Source organism: Dromiciops gliroides, chromosome 5, assembly GCF_019393635.1.
Source record: "Dromiciops gliroides isolate mDroGli1 chromosome 5, mDroGli1.pri, whole genome shotgun sequence".
In the NCBI taxonomy this organism is placed as follows: Eukaryota; Metazoa; Chordata; class Mammalia; order Microbiotheria; family Microbiotheriidae; genus Dromiciops; species Dromiciops gliroides.
The window spans coordinates 15,691,637-15,707,535 of NC_057865.1; the positions used below are offsets into that span (position 1 = coordinate 15,691,637).

The following is a 15,899-nucleotide window of genomic DNA, read 5'->3' on the forward strand; positions in this document are numbered from 1 at the left end:
GCCATGGTGATTTTGTTCTAAAGCCCCCATCTGATCTCACTCTATGGGCTTAAGTGGCTTCCTACTACCCTGTCAAGTACAAAAACTTCTCTGGGATGGAAAGTTCTTCCTAACCCGGGCTCCTCCTCTTTCTTGGGTTTACACCTTCTGAACCAGATTACTTTTACAGATGAGCAAACCAAGGCCAAAAGTCTCCTCCAGGGTGACATCGATCTAGGGAGACTGGAGGCAAGATTCCTGCCCCAAAGTCCAGCTGCCGGCTTGCTCTATGACCCAGGCTAGATAATTAGCATTCCAATGCTTGCATTTCAAGGATCCACCTGCCCACCCACCCAATGACAGCACTTCAACCAGCAGCCCTTACAAACTGGTCAGAACCAAATTCTTGAGTCAAGATTTTATTTCTATCCCAACAGTAGCTAGAGTCAAGGGCAGAAACTTTCCTTCTTTCTACTTTCCAGCAAGTGAAGGAACTTTTGGCCTAATGTAACCCAAGGGGAGCAAAGCTTCTCTCAGGATTAGTGTCCTCTCGTGGCCAAGTGAATAAAGCCCTGGCCCTGGATTCAGAAGGACCTGAGTTCAAATCCGGCCTCAGACACTTGAACCTAGGCTCTGTGACCCCGGGCAAGTTACTTAACCCTCATTGCCCCACAAAAGAAAAAAAAACGAAAGTTATGAGCCGATTTTTCTGAAAAATTCAGTGTTTCTCTGATTTCAGTTAATGGAAACTAAACTGGGTTCCTATTTCTTGCTGCTCAAAAGATCAATCTGCCCAAGCACAATAGGCTACTTGCCTTTGTGGATTAACAAAGTCACTTCTGAGCTGATCAAGTGTTAAAATTAAGAGAATGAACCAACTGAGGACACTCAGGCAAAGTATTCACAAGTGTTTAATGTCCGAATCCAGTCTCATGATCAAATCATTTAGCAGATGTCCTATTGGTACATCTTTACAGCTGAACGTTCCAGTGAATATCAACACCACTATTCACATACTGTAGAACATGTCTGCAAACTTTAAATTCCATAGGTCTTAAAAAGTGAATCCTAAGGTTTGGCTGAGCTTCAAACACGTTATGTCCTAGCTCTAGCTGAACTCATCTGTGCCTCTTCACAGTCCCAAAGGTCACTCACTGGGTGATGGGATGCTCTTTACTCAAGACTGTTATACAACAAAGTACTCTGAAGCCTTTCAGCAATCTGAAGGCAGAATTTAAATCCAATCTTTGTCACCATGGAAAATTAAGGAATTTAAGTTGGAAATGCGTGGGCTTGTTTTGATTCAGTAGACCTTGCCTTTGGACAGGCTGGGGCACTTTTTCCAAAGGATAATTCCCCCTCCCCAGACATATTACAGATAAAAGTCCTATGAAACAATTAAGTAGGCTTCCCCCACTGTTTAGTAAAAAGACAGATTCAATTAAAACTTTGCAAGACAAAGGTGGAGCCCATTGCCCTTAATAAAAAAAGTTGCCTAATCAATCAAAGAAAAGCACGATAGGTTGGTTGTTTGTGACAGAAAACAATCATTCTCATTTAAACACAAGCCTACCTAATCTACATAATTCCTTTATTAGGACTGCTGAACAAGGTTTTTTTAACAGCCATTCATGATCAAAATTCTCAGGTTAATGAAACCAATTTAAATAGGGTCGTTATGGTACAAGTAAAAAAAGGAGAGACCTCCGACTAGAATAAATAAGGCAGCAGACCAGGGTTACTCCTTGGTGGCCTGCTTAAGGTAGGCTATCAAGTCGGCTCTCTCGGTCTTCTTCTTCATGCCGGCGAAGATCATCTTCGTGCCGGGGATGTACTTCTTGGGGTTCTCCAGGTACTCCATCAGCGTGTCTTCGGTCCAGGTGATGCCTACGGGGGCAGAGGGAGCGGAGCCGTTAGTCCGATGCCCTCCCGAGAAATCCCACCCACCTCGGCCCGGCGCCCCCGGTCCTCACCTTTGTTCTTGTTGGCGTCGGTGTAGGAGAAGCCCGGGGCCTGGCCGGTCTTGCGGCCGAAGAGCCCGCTCAGGTTGGGGCCGGTCTTGTGCTTGCCCCCGCTCTCCACGGTGTGGCACTGGGCACACTTCTGCACGAAGATCTTCTTGCCCTTCTCGACGTCCCCCATGGTCAGGTCTGGAAACAAAGCCAGAGGATGCTCAGGGACGGGCCACCGGAGGGGTCATCCCCGGACGGGGGGCCGGCCTAAGGTCACTGGGGGTCAGAGCTGCAAACCCCTCCTACCCCCGCGGATCTGACCCGCAGCCCTCCTACGTTTTGAGGTGTTTGGGAAGGGGCTTCCTAGGGAAAGGCCGACTCGGGGCCGGGGTTCCCGGCGGGGTGACCTTGGCCGTGTCACTGCATGCCCGAGCCTCAGTTTCTCCACATGTGAAACGTGCATTAGGGGATCGGGCAAAACAGACGAACCAAGGCCCCGTTTCGGATCGGGGCCCCAGGGGTCGCTTCTGGTCACCGGCTGTGACCTTGAGCGCACCCCGAGGGATCCGAGCCTCAGTTTCCCTTCCTGCCGAGGATGGGAGGGGCGCCCGGCAGGGCTGGCCAGGGCGGGGAGATCAGCTCCTGCCCGCGTTGGGGGCCCCGACCCCGCGGGAGGAGCCACAGGAGGGGGCTGCAGGAGGAGGATTGGGGGGACCCGCAGACACGAGGGGGTTGCCCTTGCCCCACTCCCGCCCCGCTGCCCGCGGCGAGCCGGGCCCATCCTGGGGAGGGGCAAACCCCGCATCCCTCCCAAGGTCACGTCCACGTTGGTCCCGCGCCCGCTCCCCCGTCCCGCGCGGCCCCGGGGTCGGAGGGGCTCGGGCCAGGCCCGGGCCTGCTCCCTGCCGCTCCCTGCCGCCCCCCGGGCTCCCCGGGCGTGCGCCCTGCTCCGCGCTCCGGATCCGCGACGCCACGGCCCCACGGTCTCACGACTCCGCGGCCCCACTCACCAGCTCAACCGCAGTCACGCGCGCTCGCTCGCTTACTCTGCGCCGCCGGCCCGACTCGCGTTTCCTCTGCCCAAGGACACGCCGTACCCGCCACTATGTAACCGGCATCGGTGCAACCTAACCCGCTGCCCCCGCCCTCGCCATGACGTCACGGCGGACCGACCAATCCCCGAGTGCGTCGGGCCCGGCGCGTGACCCGCTGCCGGCGGACGACCCCGCCAGCAGGGTAGGCTGCGCGCCTGGGATGCCCTCTCCCCCCACTCCCGCGGCTTTCCTTACCCGGTAGTGACGTCATGACGTCCGACCGGACATCTTGAGATAGTACCTAAGTCCTGGGGGGGGGGGGGAGGGCAGTGAGGGGCGGTCCTTGCACACGCGCATTCTCCACTCTCAGAGTTCGGCGGTATGCCCGGTTTCGCAGAGTACGCATGCGCCTTTGCTAACTGGGCGGGCCGCACGGTGGGTGGAGGTGGCGGAATCCACACTGTGTTTTGAGTGAGTGTCCGGATTAGCACTCAAATTCACGTTTTAGCACTCAAATCCTCGGATTCTAAACCCAGGGGCGTTGAACCGGAAATCCGGACGCTCTGGTTTCAAATCCGCACCCTGTCACTTTCGTGCACAGTTACCTTACGTCGGTCACTTAACCTCACCCCTTGCCTCAGTTTCCCCATCTGTAAAGTGGAGATGAACTAGAAGGCTTCCGAGGTCCTTTTTCACCCTCTTCCAATGTGGCTCTACAGAAACTGCTCTGCCTGAGGTTCCCAGCATCCCCCCAGGGCGCTGCTGACTGCCCATACTTTCTGCATGCCTTTTTCTTGTTGGCTCTGATGCTTCTCACTCCTGGTTCTCTGCTTGCCTACCTGACTGGTCCTCCTCAGTCTCCTTTGCAGGATCGCCCTCCATCTCCCCTCCTACCAGTGTCCTCCACGGCTCTGTTCTGAGCCTTCCTCAGCTCACTCTCTGGTGTTCTTATCTACTCTTGTGAGGTCAAATAGACTCTAGAACTATACATCCAGCCTAAATGTCTTTGGTGCAGTGGCGGGAGCATCAGGCCTGGAGTAAGGATGACACTCCTCTTCGTGAATTCAAATCTGGCCACTTCCTAGCTGTGGGACCCTGGACAAGTCACTTCACCCTCTTTGCCTCAGTTTCCTCAGCTGTAAAACGAGCTAGAGAAGGAAATGGCAAAACCACTTCGTTATCCCTGCCAAGAAAACCTCAAATGGGATTATAAAGAATCAGACGAGATTGAAAAGGTCTGAACAACAATATGTCCGGCATATTCCACACACACACATCTCAGATTAATGTCCAGAATGGAACTCATTATCTTGCTCCCTTCTCCCAAATTCCCTTCTTTCTAATTGCCTCCTCTAATCAGTTACCAAGTCTTGTCACTTCTCTCCCTACTACATCTTTCGTATCTGTCCCTGCCCCTCCACTCTCATACTTACCACTCCCATTCACGTCTTCATCAACTCTTGCCTCTATGCTAAGATGAAGTTGTGACCTTATTCATTGGGTGCTCTCCCCCACACTGCAGATTGCAGCCCCTTCCTGACTTAGTATCGGAATCATCCAGCTGTGGTCTTCCCAATTCCAAGTCCAACTGTCTTTCAGCTACAACATCATCTTCCCTGTGCACGTGGATGGATGGATGTGGCCTGCATTTTATCCACCTGGCTGACGTTTGGAGCTTGAGGTGACATCAGAGGTTGAGTCCATTCCACAGATGAAGAAACAGGCCCTGAGCAACGAAGGGATTTACCCAACAGCCCACACAGTAAATGCATGGCTCAGCCAGGATTTGAATCCATTTCCTCTGCCTCTCATTCCAGCCACTGTGTTCCAAGACCAGATTCCATGATAGTTACCATTGGTTTCTTTTTGTTGCATGATTTAAAGATGGCGCCAACAAGCCAGGATGGATCAGAGAGCATTTCATGAATCAGATTAGATGACTTCCATTCCCATTCCATGCTTTGCTTCTCGAGTTTTTATGACCATTTAAATGTTGTTAATTAGACAGCAGTAACGATTAAACACACCAGTTTTGTCATAGGAGAATACCATTTAATTGTTATATGATACTGCAGCATGCTTTAAGCAAGACATCTTGAGTGTTTCTTGGTACTTTGTTCATTCATATGCTCATGAGGCTGAGAAGCATTTATTGAGTCAATAAAAGAATTTTCCCTTTAAGGCAAAATGCTCTTGGAGAGATACTTGTCTGGCTATTTTTTTCAAAATCTAATTCACATTGCCTGCACATCAAGTAAAAGGTAGGACAAAATAGCAGTACTGCAGAGTAAGGCTTTTTATGTTAGTTTTTTAATGCTAGCTTTTTGTTTTTCTTTCCAAGAGACCTAACCCTTCCACTCTCCAGAACACAGATTTGTCTTGGAAGCCTCTAGTCTAAATATTCTTCCATACCAGAGACAGCATGAAAATGTAAACTGCAAACCATGGAAAGGACACACCTCGACATATGTGACAAATACGTTAGTCTTTATATATAGTGATTCCATCCAGTAAACATTCAGTGGGTGCCAACTATGGGTAAGGCACTGTCCAGTGCTGGGCACTGGAGTGACAGAGACAGCTATGACATAGGGCTGTTTGCAAGGAGCAAACCCTCTAACAGGGTGTCAGGGGAGACAGACACAGGAATCACCAATCAAAGGAAGATCTAGTTATGTGCAAATGGGAGGGCCTTGAAAAGGAGGGGAGTCAGGGAGGAAGGAGGAATATGCTATGTCCTTGAAGAAGGACAGAGTCGAGAGGTGGGGATGACGATGACGTGAAATTTCAGTCATGGAGGATCTTGTAATAATAATACTTATTATCATCACTAACATTTATATAGAACCTACTCTGTGCCAGGCACTGTACTAGGTGCTTTACGATTATTATCTTATTTGCTCCTCACAACAACCCTGAAAGGTAGGTGCTATTGTTATCCCCATTTTGAAGATGAGGAGACTGAGGCAAACAACAGTTAAGCGACTTGCCCAGGGTCACACAGCTAGAAATAGGAAGAGGCAGAGGCATGGGAATAGAGAGGACAGATAAGGGTGAGAACAGGGGAGGGAGAATGATTCCAGGTCGACCATGTGAAGGGCATGTCAAATTTTGTTTCTGTACCTGTCCTCCTAGAAAAAACAAACAAACAAACAAAACAAAAAACAAAACCAGATCAGAGAACTGCTAGAGAAAAATATAGTACCAGTTTATTTGTCCCAAGAACAAGCAGGCATGAATCATATGAATCATGCTGAGACCCCTTCCTTCCAAAGAAGGAGCTCCAAGACCCCCTCTTTCTGAGGGTATATACAGGGTGTTATCGGTTTCATTAGCATGATACAAATCAACCTAAAAGCAAATACAATAACAAGAATGGACACAATGCAAATCAGTTTAACAATTTCAGTTATAACAAGAATGTAGGAAATAGTAATCAGTTTGGTAGTTCAATTTAACTAAAACGCTATGAGAACATTAAATGATTGCCCCCAAATGGGCTTTGGCAAGGACGGAGATGCCCAGATGTTTTCAGGAGATAGGGTCTTACTACTATCTTGGGGAAAGAAGTCAGCAGATAGGGACCAGATTATCTGCTAGCTATCTGGTTTTAGTTTGAAGTTCAGTTGGAGGGCATTTTGTTCCTATTAACCCAGGGTTTCATGAAATTCTTTTGGATAATAAGACAGCTCCAACAAATCCAGGTGGTCCATACATTCTTATTAACAGGCAGTAGTAGGAAATAAGACTTTAAGGTCCCAGCTGGTCTGAGGCCATGCCCATTCACTGACTAAGGGCTAGCTAAGAGTTGATACTAAAGATATCTATCATACCAAAGCTTTTCTGGCCTGGATAGAAAACAATCACTATCTATACTCATTCTAAGCCACCAAGGCTTAGGTTGAGGCCATTCTTGGCCATTCAGTGAAAACCAGAGTGATTTGGCTTTAAAGGTTAGAGGAAGAACAGTCCATTAAATCCAGTATTTTTAAATCATCTACTTGTGCCAAGGACTGTGCTAAGTACTGGGATACAAAGAAAGGTCAATCTAGTGCCTAGACTTCTAGGAATTCACATTTAAATGAGGGAGACATCATGCAAATAATTAGGTACAAAGGACACATATATAGGATAAATGGAAAGCCAAGTCTCCTCTGAGGGATAGTGCTGACGACCTGGAAAGACTTTTCTTGTAAAAGGTGGGATTTGAGATAAATCTTGAACCAGAGAAAGCCAGAGGGGGAAGTGTGCCGGAAGAGCCTTCCAGACTGGGATAGGAGCAGCAGGAAGGCCAGTGTCACTGGGTTGTAGAGTATATCGAGGGGAGTGAAGTGTAGGAAGACTGGAAAGGTAGGAAGGGACCAGGTTGGGAAGCACTGTGAAAGCCAGACATATGATGGTGAAGCACTGGAGTTTATTGAATGGTGTGTATGTATGTGTGTGCGTGTGTGTGAGAGAGAGAGAGAGAGACAGACAGACAGAGACAGACAGAGACAGAAAGAAAGGGAGAGACAGAGACAAAGAAGGGAAGAGAAGGAAGAGGGAGGGGAGGAAGGGAGGAGAGGGAGAGAAAGCATAGGAGGAGGGAGAGGAAGAGTGAAAGGGAAAGGGAGAGAAAGGAAAAGGGGGAGGGCTAGAGAAGAAAGGAAGGAAAGAGAGAGAGGGAGACTGCTCAGTATATTAGGAGACCATTATAATAATTTAGGTGTCAAAAACAGTTAACTGACCCCCCCCCCAAATGGAAACAGAGTGAAGCACAGTTATAAAGACAAGCACCCATTTTTGATTCTGATCAGCAACCCAATTACATGCTTTATTGCATGGGAAACCTTTTAATAGAGGTTCCACAGAGATTTGGGAAAGGAGAATTTAAGCAGTTGAAAAAGAGGGATTATGCTTGGTTTCCCAATCTCAATTCTTCCCCCTCAAACCTGATCTGTCTGCTTGGGAACGCATAATCCCCTACACTTTGGATCCCACAGACCCCACCCTACTCATGTAGGAAGAAAAAAAGAGGTTAACAGAAAAACCCAAGACCCAAGATCTGAGCCCTAAAAGGGATTCAGACCCCAGTTAATGGATAACTTAAGAGTTGAGTCCTCATTAATACAAATCAGGGCCCAAGTTCTCCTTACCCATATTCGTGAGCACTCATAACAAGAACATAAAGAGGCAGGTCATAGAGACCTTAACTATAACAATGATACACAGACAAGGGTATAGAAACTCAAACTGATAAATGAAAATATTTTGAAACTAGGCATGGGCATCAAAAAGTGACATGCACAGAAAAGACCAAATTTGTCCCCTATACCAGATTCATGTTATGCCATGTAAACCCCCAGTACACACCTCCACAGGAAAAGGTCCCCACCTCGGGGGTTGGTTTAAGCCCCCAGGAACTCCAAATGAGGATAAGCCCTCCCCTGTACCTCCCAAAGGTGGAGATTATTATAATGAGGCTGATAATCAATTTATCCACACTATAAATATAACTCTCTTTTCTTTCCTTATTCTAGAGATACCTTTCCACTTTTCTGGTTCTCTCCCTTTGTTCACTCATAGTATTGCAATAAAACTTGGGAAACCGAGTCACTGAGTGTTGTAATTCTTTTGGGACAACTCACAATCAACTTGACCCTAAACCCATCCCACATCACTACTACTGAGGGGGGGCATGGAGGGAGTACCTTCCTCTCTCACCACTTTTAAGTGACTCCAACTCCAGTCTCCTACCTCTTTCTCTGCATAGCAAAATCCACTCCCCTTCTTTTCTCTAGGAGAAATTAAATCTGATTTCTACCCTCTCTAAAGTGAAATCCTCCTTACTCCTTTCAAGTAGGGATCATTTTCATTGATTATATTTGTATCCCTAGTACACCTTCCATCTATGTTTAATAAGTTTAATAAAAGTTGATTGCTGCAAAAAGGGGTGTTGTGCAGTCCTTGGACAATTAAATTTTATGTCTTTATTGATGTCCATCAGGTCCAGATTGATTAACTCCCTGCTTCCCGGCTTGCAACAGGATGAAAGCAAACAATGTGATAGAAAGGTGCAGGGAATTTTGCAGATAAGGAAAGTCCACGTAACCCCAAATGGCTCAGGAGAAGCCTACTTGGTTTGTACTTTCATTGTTCTTAAGAATCTCTGACTACTTGCATATCAGCCAGGTTCAATCTCTGTTATCATAAGGGAACTCTGATTTGTTAGGCCGGGTTTTCACGCAGCTTCTCTGGAAAAATAAGGGAATTCTACATAGGCAAGAAGAGATAGAACTTTAGGGTGGCTTCAGTAGGATTGGGAAGGAAGGGTCAGACTTAATAGATGTGACCCAGGTGGAAACTGAACGGATGGATGTAGGAGGTGATGGGAGGTAGCAGAGGCACATGAATACTCTGTAAAGCACTTTGCAAACCTTAAAGCCCAATATAAAGGTCAGTCCTCCCCCTTCCCTCCGCCCTCTACTCTTCCCTTCCTTCTCCTCCTCCTCCTCCTCAATTGACAAATTATAGGATTAGGGTAATAACTCTCAAGCTGGCAGCACCACCTAGTACCCTTTCCTAAGTTTACAGAAGAGGAAAGTTGCCCCAGAAATTGAAGCACCTTACCCAAAGTCATCCAGATCAGGGTTAGGATTGGATCCTAGGTCTTCTGAGCCCAAATCTACTGATTTTTCCTATTATATTATTTCCCCTTCCTGTCATTTTCTACTTTTCAACCAGTTCCAAATAGTTTTGATGGTTATATTAGTTTATAATACAGTTTGAGGGGCAGAAATGCAATTCCCTTCTTCTTCTCCCTCTTCTTCCACCTCCTTTTCTTCTTTTGTTTTTCATGATTACCCTTGAGATTCAGAATTTTGGTTCCTCCAAATCAATTTCACTCTTATAAGCTCTATGAAGCATCCCCTTGGTAGTTTGACTGGTATACTATTAAAGCTGAAAACAATTTAGATGACATCAGTCTTATTATGTTGGAGTATAAAGGTAATTGATTTTTGATGGAAGAACAAAAGCGTTGTGAAGTAGCTCACACACACACACACACACACACACACACACACACCTTCTTGCCTGTACTGCTTTATAGAGTGAGATGGTTTACTTGAAGAATGACTGCTAAAAGCAATTGTAAAGGATTGATTTTATAAAGGATCTGTTATAATCAATCAATCAAGAAAGGACTCTTCACTTGAACATCTCATAATAGGTTGAAATAGTATTTTATTTTATTTTTTCAGGGCAGTGAGGGTTAAGTGACTTGCCTAGGGTCACACAGCTAGTAAGTGTCAAGTGTCTGAGGTCAAATTTGAACTCAGGTCCTCCTGAATCCAGGACTGTTACTTTATCCACTGCACCACCTAGCTGCCCCTGCCACAATAGCTGTAAGAGTTTTTCTGAGTAGTCTTTACTGGAAAGAAATCTGCCTGTATGTATCTCTGAAGGGGTTGTTTATGATACAGGGACCTGTGGATAAATGTTGGTGTGCTTTTCAAGTGGCTTGGTGTGTCATAACTAATTGGATGGCATTGTGGGAATAATGAAGATGACAGTAAGAAAAACAACATTTTTATAGCACCGTGTGCTGGGCACTGTCCTAAATGATTTACGAATGGGATCTCATTTGATTCTCAAAACAAGCCTGGGAGGTGGGTCTTCTTATTATCACTATTTTACAGATGAGTAAACTGAGGAATCATGGAAATTTTCATGTGGGACAGTTTTATTTTTCACCTGAAAGGGAGGGAATTACATCCGATTGACTCCCAGGTTTCTAACCCTTGTCAGGAGAGCTCTACATGTCCTGGTATCTCCATAAGGACTACACTTTCCTTCTGTGCTAGGAACCTATATTTCCTTTTACTTTTTTTTTTTTTTTTTTGGTGAGGCAATTGGGGTTAAGTGACTTTCCCAGGGTCACACTACTAGTAAGTGTTAAGTGTCTGAGGCCGGATTTGAACTCAGGTCCTCCTGACTCCAGGGCCGGTGCTTTATCCACTGCACCACCTAGCTGCCCCTCCTTTTACTTTTTAAGTGAGTCACCAGCATTTTCTCTTATTTTATAAGAGGCAGCTAGGTGGTGCAGGGTCTAGGGAGACCTGAGTTCAAATATAGCCTTTGACACTTGACCTGGGCAAGTCACTTAACCTCTGTTTGCCTCAGTTTCCTCAACTGTAAAATGGAGATGATAATAATAGCACCTACCTCCCATGGTTGTTGTAAGGATCAAATGAGACAATAATTGTAAAGCACTTAGCACAGAAAGATGATAGGATTTGTAGGTGTTATCATTATTCAATGATAGACTCTGTGTGTGTGTGTGTGTGTGTGTGTGTGTCTAGAGGCATCTCCTGACAGGAAAGGGAGAGGGTGAGTCACTCTGGAGAAAGTACCTATTTTGTTGTAGTGACTGAGCCCAGAATAAAGGGGCCCTTCCATGGGAGTGGAAGAGAGTGGGTACCCCCACCTTCCTGCAACAAGCAGACTACAGTCTTCACAAGTACCGAGCCAAATTGATTTGGTTTCTCATATGAAGGGTCAACATCAAGTCCCCAAGCCCTATGGGCAGAACCTACAGGCTCAGAGGGCAATATAAGGGGCCAGTCTTTTCCTCTGAGAAAGAGACTTGATTTTCTTTTCCTTTGAAAAATTGTTTTTGGGTTTGGGAAGCCATTTTTTTTTGCCACCAACAAATGCATTAATTTATCAGAAATCTGCAAAATGGTTTTGGAAGTATGTAAGAATGGTAATGAACTAGAGCTGATTAGAAACTGTGTGACAGACTTTTTGCAATTCTCCTCAATAAAAGTGCCTTCTGTTGCAAAGGCTCAAACTGGCGGATTGCTCTAGCTTGGGAGTTCTGAGCTGCAGTTGGACTAAAGCTGATTGGGTGTTGGTACCAAGTCCACTACCAATATGGCAAACCCCTATGTAGAAGGCCTGAACTAGCCCAGCTCAGAGATTCAAAGATAGAGCAGGTCAAAGGTTTTCCATGACAATCAGCAAGGAGGTTAGGCTTGAGTGAAGCTATTGTACTTCTAGCTGGTTTAGACAGGGAGAAAAGAAAGGAAGGAAGGAAGGAAGGAAGGAAGGAAGGAAGGAAGGAAGGAAGGAAGCGAGGGAGGGAGAAGTAAGAAGGAAGGAAGAAAAAAGAAAGAAAAGAGGAAGGAAGGGAAGGAGGGAAGAAGTAAGAAGAAAGGAAGGAAAGAAAAAAGAAAGAAAAGAGGAAGGAAAGAAGGAAGAAAGAAAAAAAAAAGGAAGGAGGGAGGGAGGGAGGGAAGGAAGCTTATTTAGAACAAAGTCAACTGCACTTGACCTGCAGTGAGCACTGAATGAATGGAAAGGTGTTTCTTGAACCCTTACCATGTACAAAGTGAAATGCTAGGCACCAGAAATACAAATAGAAAAGATGAATAATAAAATGCCTTTCATTCAATCCATTCGCCTCGGAGCCTCAGTTTCTTCATCTGTAAAATGATAATAATAACTCTGACATATACTCTCCTCCTAGGATTTTCAAGAAGTTCAAATGAAAAAAGCCTGTCTGCATAGCTTAAAGTGTGACAAATATGTGGGTTGTTATTGGTATTAACAAAGACACTGAGACATAACAGAGAAGGCAAAGCCTAGACCACAAGGAGAGGATTGCTATATTTTTTTAATTCTCTTGCCAGATGCTAGGTTTCCATGGGATGAAGAAATATATCAATTAAAGAAATAATAGGCATTATAGTTATAGAAATTGTGTCTCATTCCTAAGTGTTCATTATCCCGAAGGTCTTTATGGTCTTCTACGACTGATTCATGGAAACGTCTTTGTGCATCTGTCTTGGAGAAAGAGTCTTGGAGTTCCACGAGGCAGGTCTGTGGCCGAGGCACCCCAGCATTGGGAATCCATTTCAGGAAGGGATCTTGGTCATCCTGGCTCCCCGACTCAGGAATCTGTGGCTCGTTGATGAAAGGGTGGCTGGGGGAAAAGGGCGGTTTTTGATCCGCCAGCTCTGGCAGAATACTGGGCTTGCTGAGGCTGATGGCATTCTGCCACACGATGTACTGGTCCAGCCGGCTCGGTTTCATGTTGTCATAGTAGAGAAAATCCTCGGGCTCGACACAGGGCTGGGAGGTAGGCACGATCGATAGCTGCCTCCAGTACAAGGTGTCATTCTTGTAAGTATCTGTGATTTTGGGGTATGGGTTTGGTTCATAAATCTTGTAGAAATTGTACGCATCTTCTTTGGTCTTGCAGTGAGGTGGGAAAGCATAGGGAGATGGTGGAATTACTCCATTTCGGATCATCTCTTCAATTTCAGAAATTTGGTTCTTGCGGGCCACAGGTCCTTCTGGAGTGCTCCCCTTAACGAGCATCATCTCAGAGTGACTGGGCACCACAGAATGGACCGTGCACAGGCTGCTAGGGGTGCATTCGGGACACAAAGGTGACCTCCGTTCGATAATTATGGAATCGAGGGGTCTTCGGCCCTGCAAAATACGTGCAATGCGGCCCTCCAAAGGTCTGGGAGGAATAAATTCTGGGTGGGATTGCTCTTGCTGTTGGTAAGGAGAAGACAAAGAAGGGAAGAGATTGGCATCACAGGTGGTTGGCACTGCATTGCTATTGCTCAGTTATTATCAACTATTTGGGGCTTTGAGTTTCAAGGACTTAATAAAACTTCTAAAGTTGTACTACTTAAAAATAACACATCCAAGGACATTTAAATACCAAAATGTACCCCCTTTGCAGTTATGGGATTTTGATGGTCTCTTCAGCTATAAGGGATTATTTTTTATCAATCACCAAGTATTTCCTTAGAACCTACAATCTTCTAGGCTTTGTGCTAGGTGGTGGGTGGGGTTGTCCAGACCAAAGGGAACCAGTCCCATGCCCTTGACTGGCTTTCATTCTATTAGGATGACAAGAGAAGGTCAATCCATCAACAAGTCTAGAAGGATTCCTTAAGCATTTGGCCCCTTCACCTGGCACAGTGTTGGGGTTCTGAAGATACAAAAACAAAAATGGAAAGAGCCCCACCCTCAAGTATGGACATTCTTGGCTTTGTTGAAATGGGAGCTTTTTCCAACTTGGTGCCAACCTGTCCTTCCAGCCTCATTATCTATTACTCCACTTCTTGTACCCTGTGGTACATCCAAAACATCCCTCTACTCCTCATGAAGGATACTGCATCTCCTATCTCCAGGCCTTTGCATTGACCATCTCCTATGCCTGGTAGTCTCTCCTTACCTCTTTCTCAGGGAATTCCCTCCCCCTTCCTTCATGATGAACCTCAAGGGTCATACTCTATAGAGTCTTTTCTGAGTCCCCCAATTGCTATGCTATTGCTCTCCCTTCCTTAGCCTCATATTCAACGACCTTGTGTGTCTTCTGGTCATATTTGTTCTTTTTTTTTTTTTTTTTTTTTTTTAGTGAGGCAATTGGGGTTAAGTGACTTGCCCAGGGTCACACAGCTAGTAAGTGTTAAGTGTCTGAGGCCGGATTTGAACTCAGGTACTCCTGACTCCAGGGCCGGTGCTGTATCCACTGTGCCACCTAGCTGCCCCCATATTTGTTCTTTATGTAATTATATGTCTATCTGGTGTCTCCCCAGTTGAATGTGTCACTCAATAGTAGGGCTGATTTCACATCCCCAGTTCCATGGCACATTGTAGAGTGCTTACTAAATACTCGGTGATCGAGGGGGTAGTTGCTGTTTCAATTGTGAGGTCTGGATAGACCATGTGTAGAGAGAGAAAAAAATCCAGATATTTGAATTTTCTTTAGCTCACTGAGTCCAATTTTACCTCCAAACACACCAAAAGCACTGGATCTAAGAGTTGGGAGACCTGGGTTCGAATCCCAGCACTGCCTCTATGCTAATGGTTTTTCTTGTCAGACTCAGTTTCCTCTTCTGTAGTCTGCCTACATAGGGTGGTTGTGAGGAAGGCCGCTTTATTACATATGAATGATCGTTATCATTGGTGGATTTTAAGTTCAGAGGGGACACTAGAGACCTAGGGTCAGGGGGGACAAACCCTTACTCCTCTGAGAGCCCAAGAGGTCACGTGGGTTATTTGGGGCCAACCAGTGTTGTCAACATTGTTTAATAATGTGGTAAAAGGTGAAAGCCAACATCTTTTGACTACTAACAACAGTGAATGGGCTAGACCTAGGCAAAGCCTGAGGAAGACTCAAACCCAGGTCTCCTGATTCTCAACTTAGCCTCCTTCCCACTGAACAACAGCAGCCTTTGCCTCAACAATATCCCTTTAAATGAAGAGGAATTAGTTTGGTCTTCTTTCAAATGCACCTTGAAAAATACTATAATCAGAGCAAACCTGTCCCAAGGGTCTGGGTGTTCCATAGGAAACCCAGCAGTCTCCAGGCTCCCCAGGCTTTCCTGTCTCTCATGCTCCCCCCCAATAAATGCAATACTGAGATTAGGAGAAACAATGCTTTAGAGATTTTGCCCTCTCAGTAAAGAAGTACTTATTTAATGTTAACTCATCTCTGTAATTATCTTAAACATGGTTCATTATGTAAAATTTGTATAACTGCACATTTCTTTCTTGAATAAAATAAGACAACTTCCTGGGTAGTCACAATACTCTATTTTTTTTGGGGGGGGAGGGTTGGGAAGAGGTAGAGGAAGCTGTGGTCCGAGTCCTCAGTCTGTGATACAAGAAGGTGAAATAATCAATTTGGCCTTCAGATCTCACTGGATACAATCACCTGGGTTGCCGAAGCTTTGTTGAAGGCATTAGAAAGATCAATCGGTCAATCAGCATTTATAAATAGTTGCTATTGGCTGGCCAGTTGCTGGGCTTGGTGCTAGCAGTCAAGGACCATATGCCTCTACATTATATTGAGGAAGGCTGGGGTGGGAATAAAGTCAGCATAAGCTCACGTTTTATGAATCGTGAGTCTCTTTGTCAATTTCCC

General features: G+C 45.7%; 2 protein-coding genes across 2 annotated transcripts in view; both read right to left on the minus strand.

The window, feature by feature from the left end:
• Window positions 1-872: 872 nt before the first annotated feature.
• LOC122728446 (cytochrome c) lies at window positions 873-3,098 on the minus strand. Its single transcript, XM_043967087.1, has 3 exons — window positions 2,942-3,098; window positions 1,953-2,129; window positions 873-1,866 (listed from the first exon to the last, which is right to left on the minus strand). Exons 2-3 carry the CDS (start codon window positions 2,119-2,121, stop codon window positions 1,718-1,720), a joined length of 318 nt encoding a protein of 105 aa, XP_043823022.1. The 5' UTR covers window positions 2,122-2,129; window positions 2,942-3,098; the 3' UTR covers window positions 873-1,717.
• A 9,542-nt stretch (window positions 3,099-12,640) lies between these two features.
• Window positions 12,641-15,899, minus strand: part of C5H7orf31 (chromosome 5 C7orf31 homolog) — a 39,710-nt gene continuing 36,451 nt past the window's right edge. Inside the window, exon 9 of the mRNA XM_043969205.1 lies at window positions 12,641-13,513. Coding sequence (XP_043825140.1) covers window positions 12,671-13,513 — 843 coding nt within the window. The 3' untranslated portion in view covers window positions 12,641-12,670. The remainder of the gene's footprint in view (window positions 13,514-15,899) is intronic.

Excerpts from the sequence above, each read along its gene's own strand:
- LOC122728446 (XM_043967087.1), bottom strand. The coding sequence starts at position 2,121 with ATGGGGGACGTCGAGAAGGGCAAGAAGATCTTCGTGCAGAAGTGTGCC. Across the intron at positions 1,867-1,952 it reads CGACGCCAACAAGAACAAAG|GCATCACCTGGACCGAAGAC; the intron begins GTGAGGACCGGG and ends CTGCCCCCGTAG.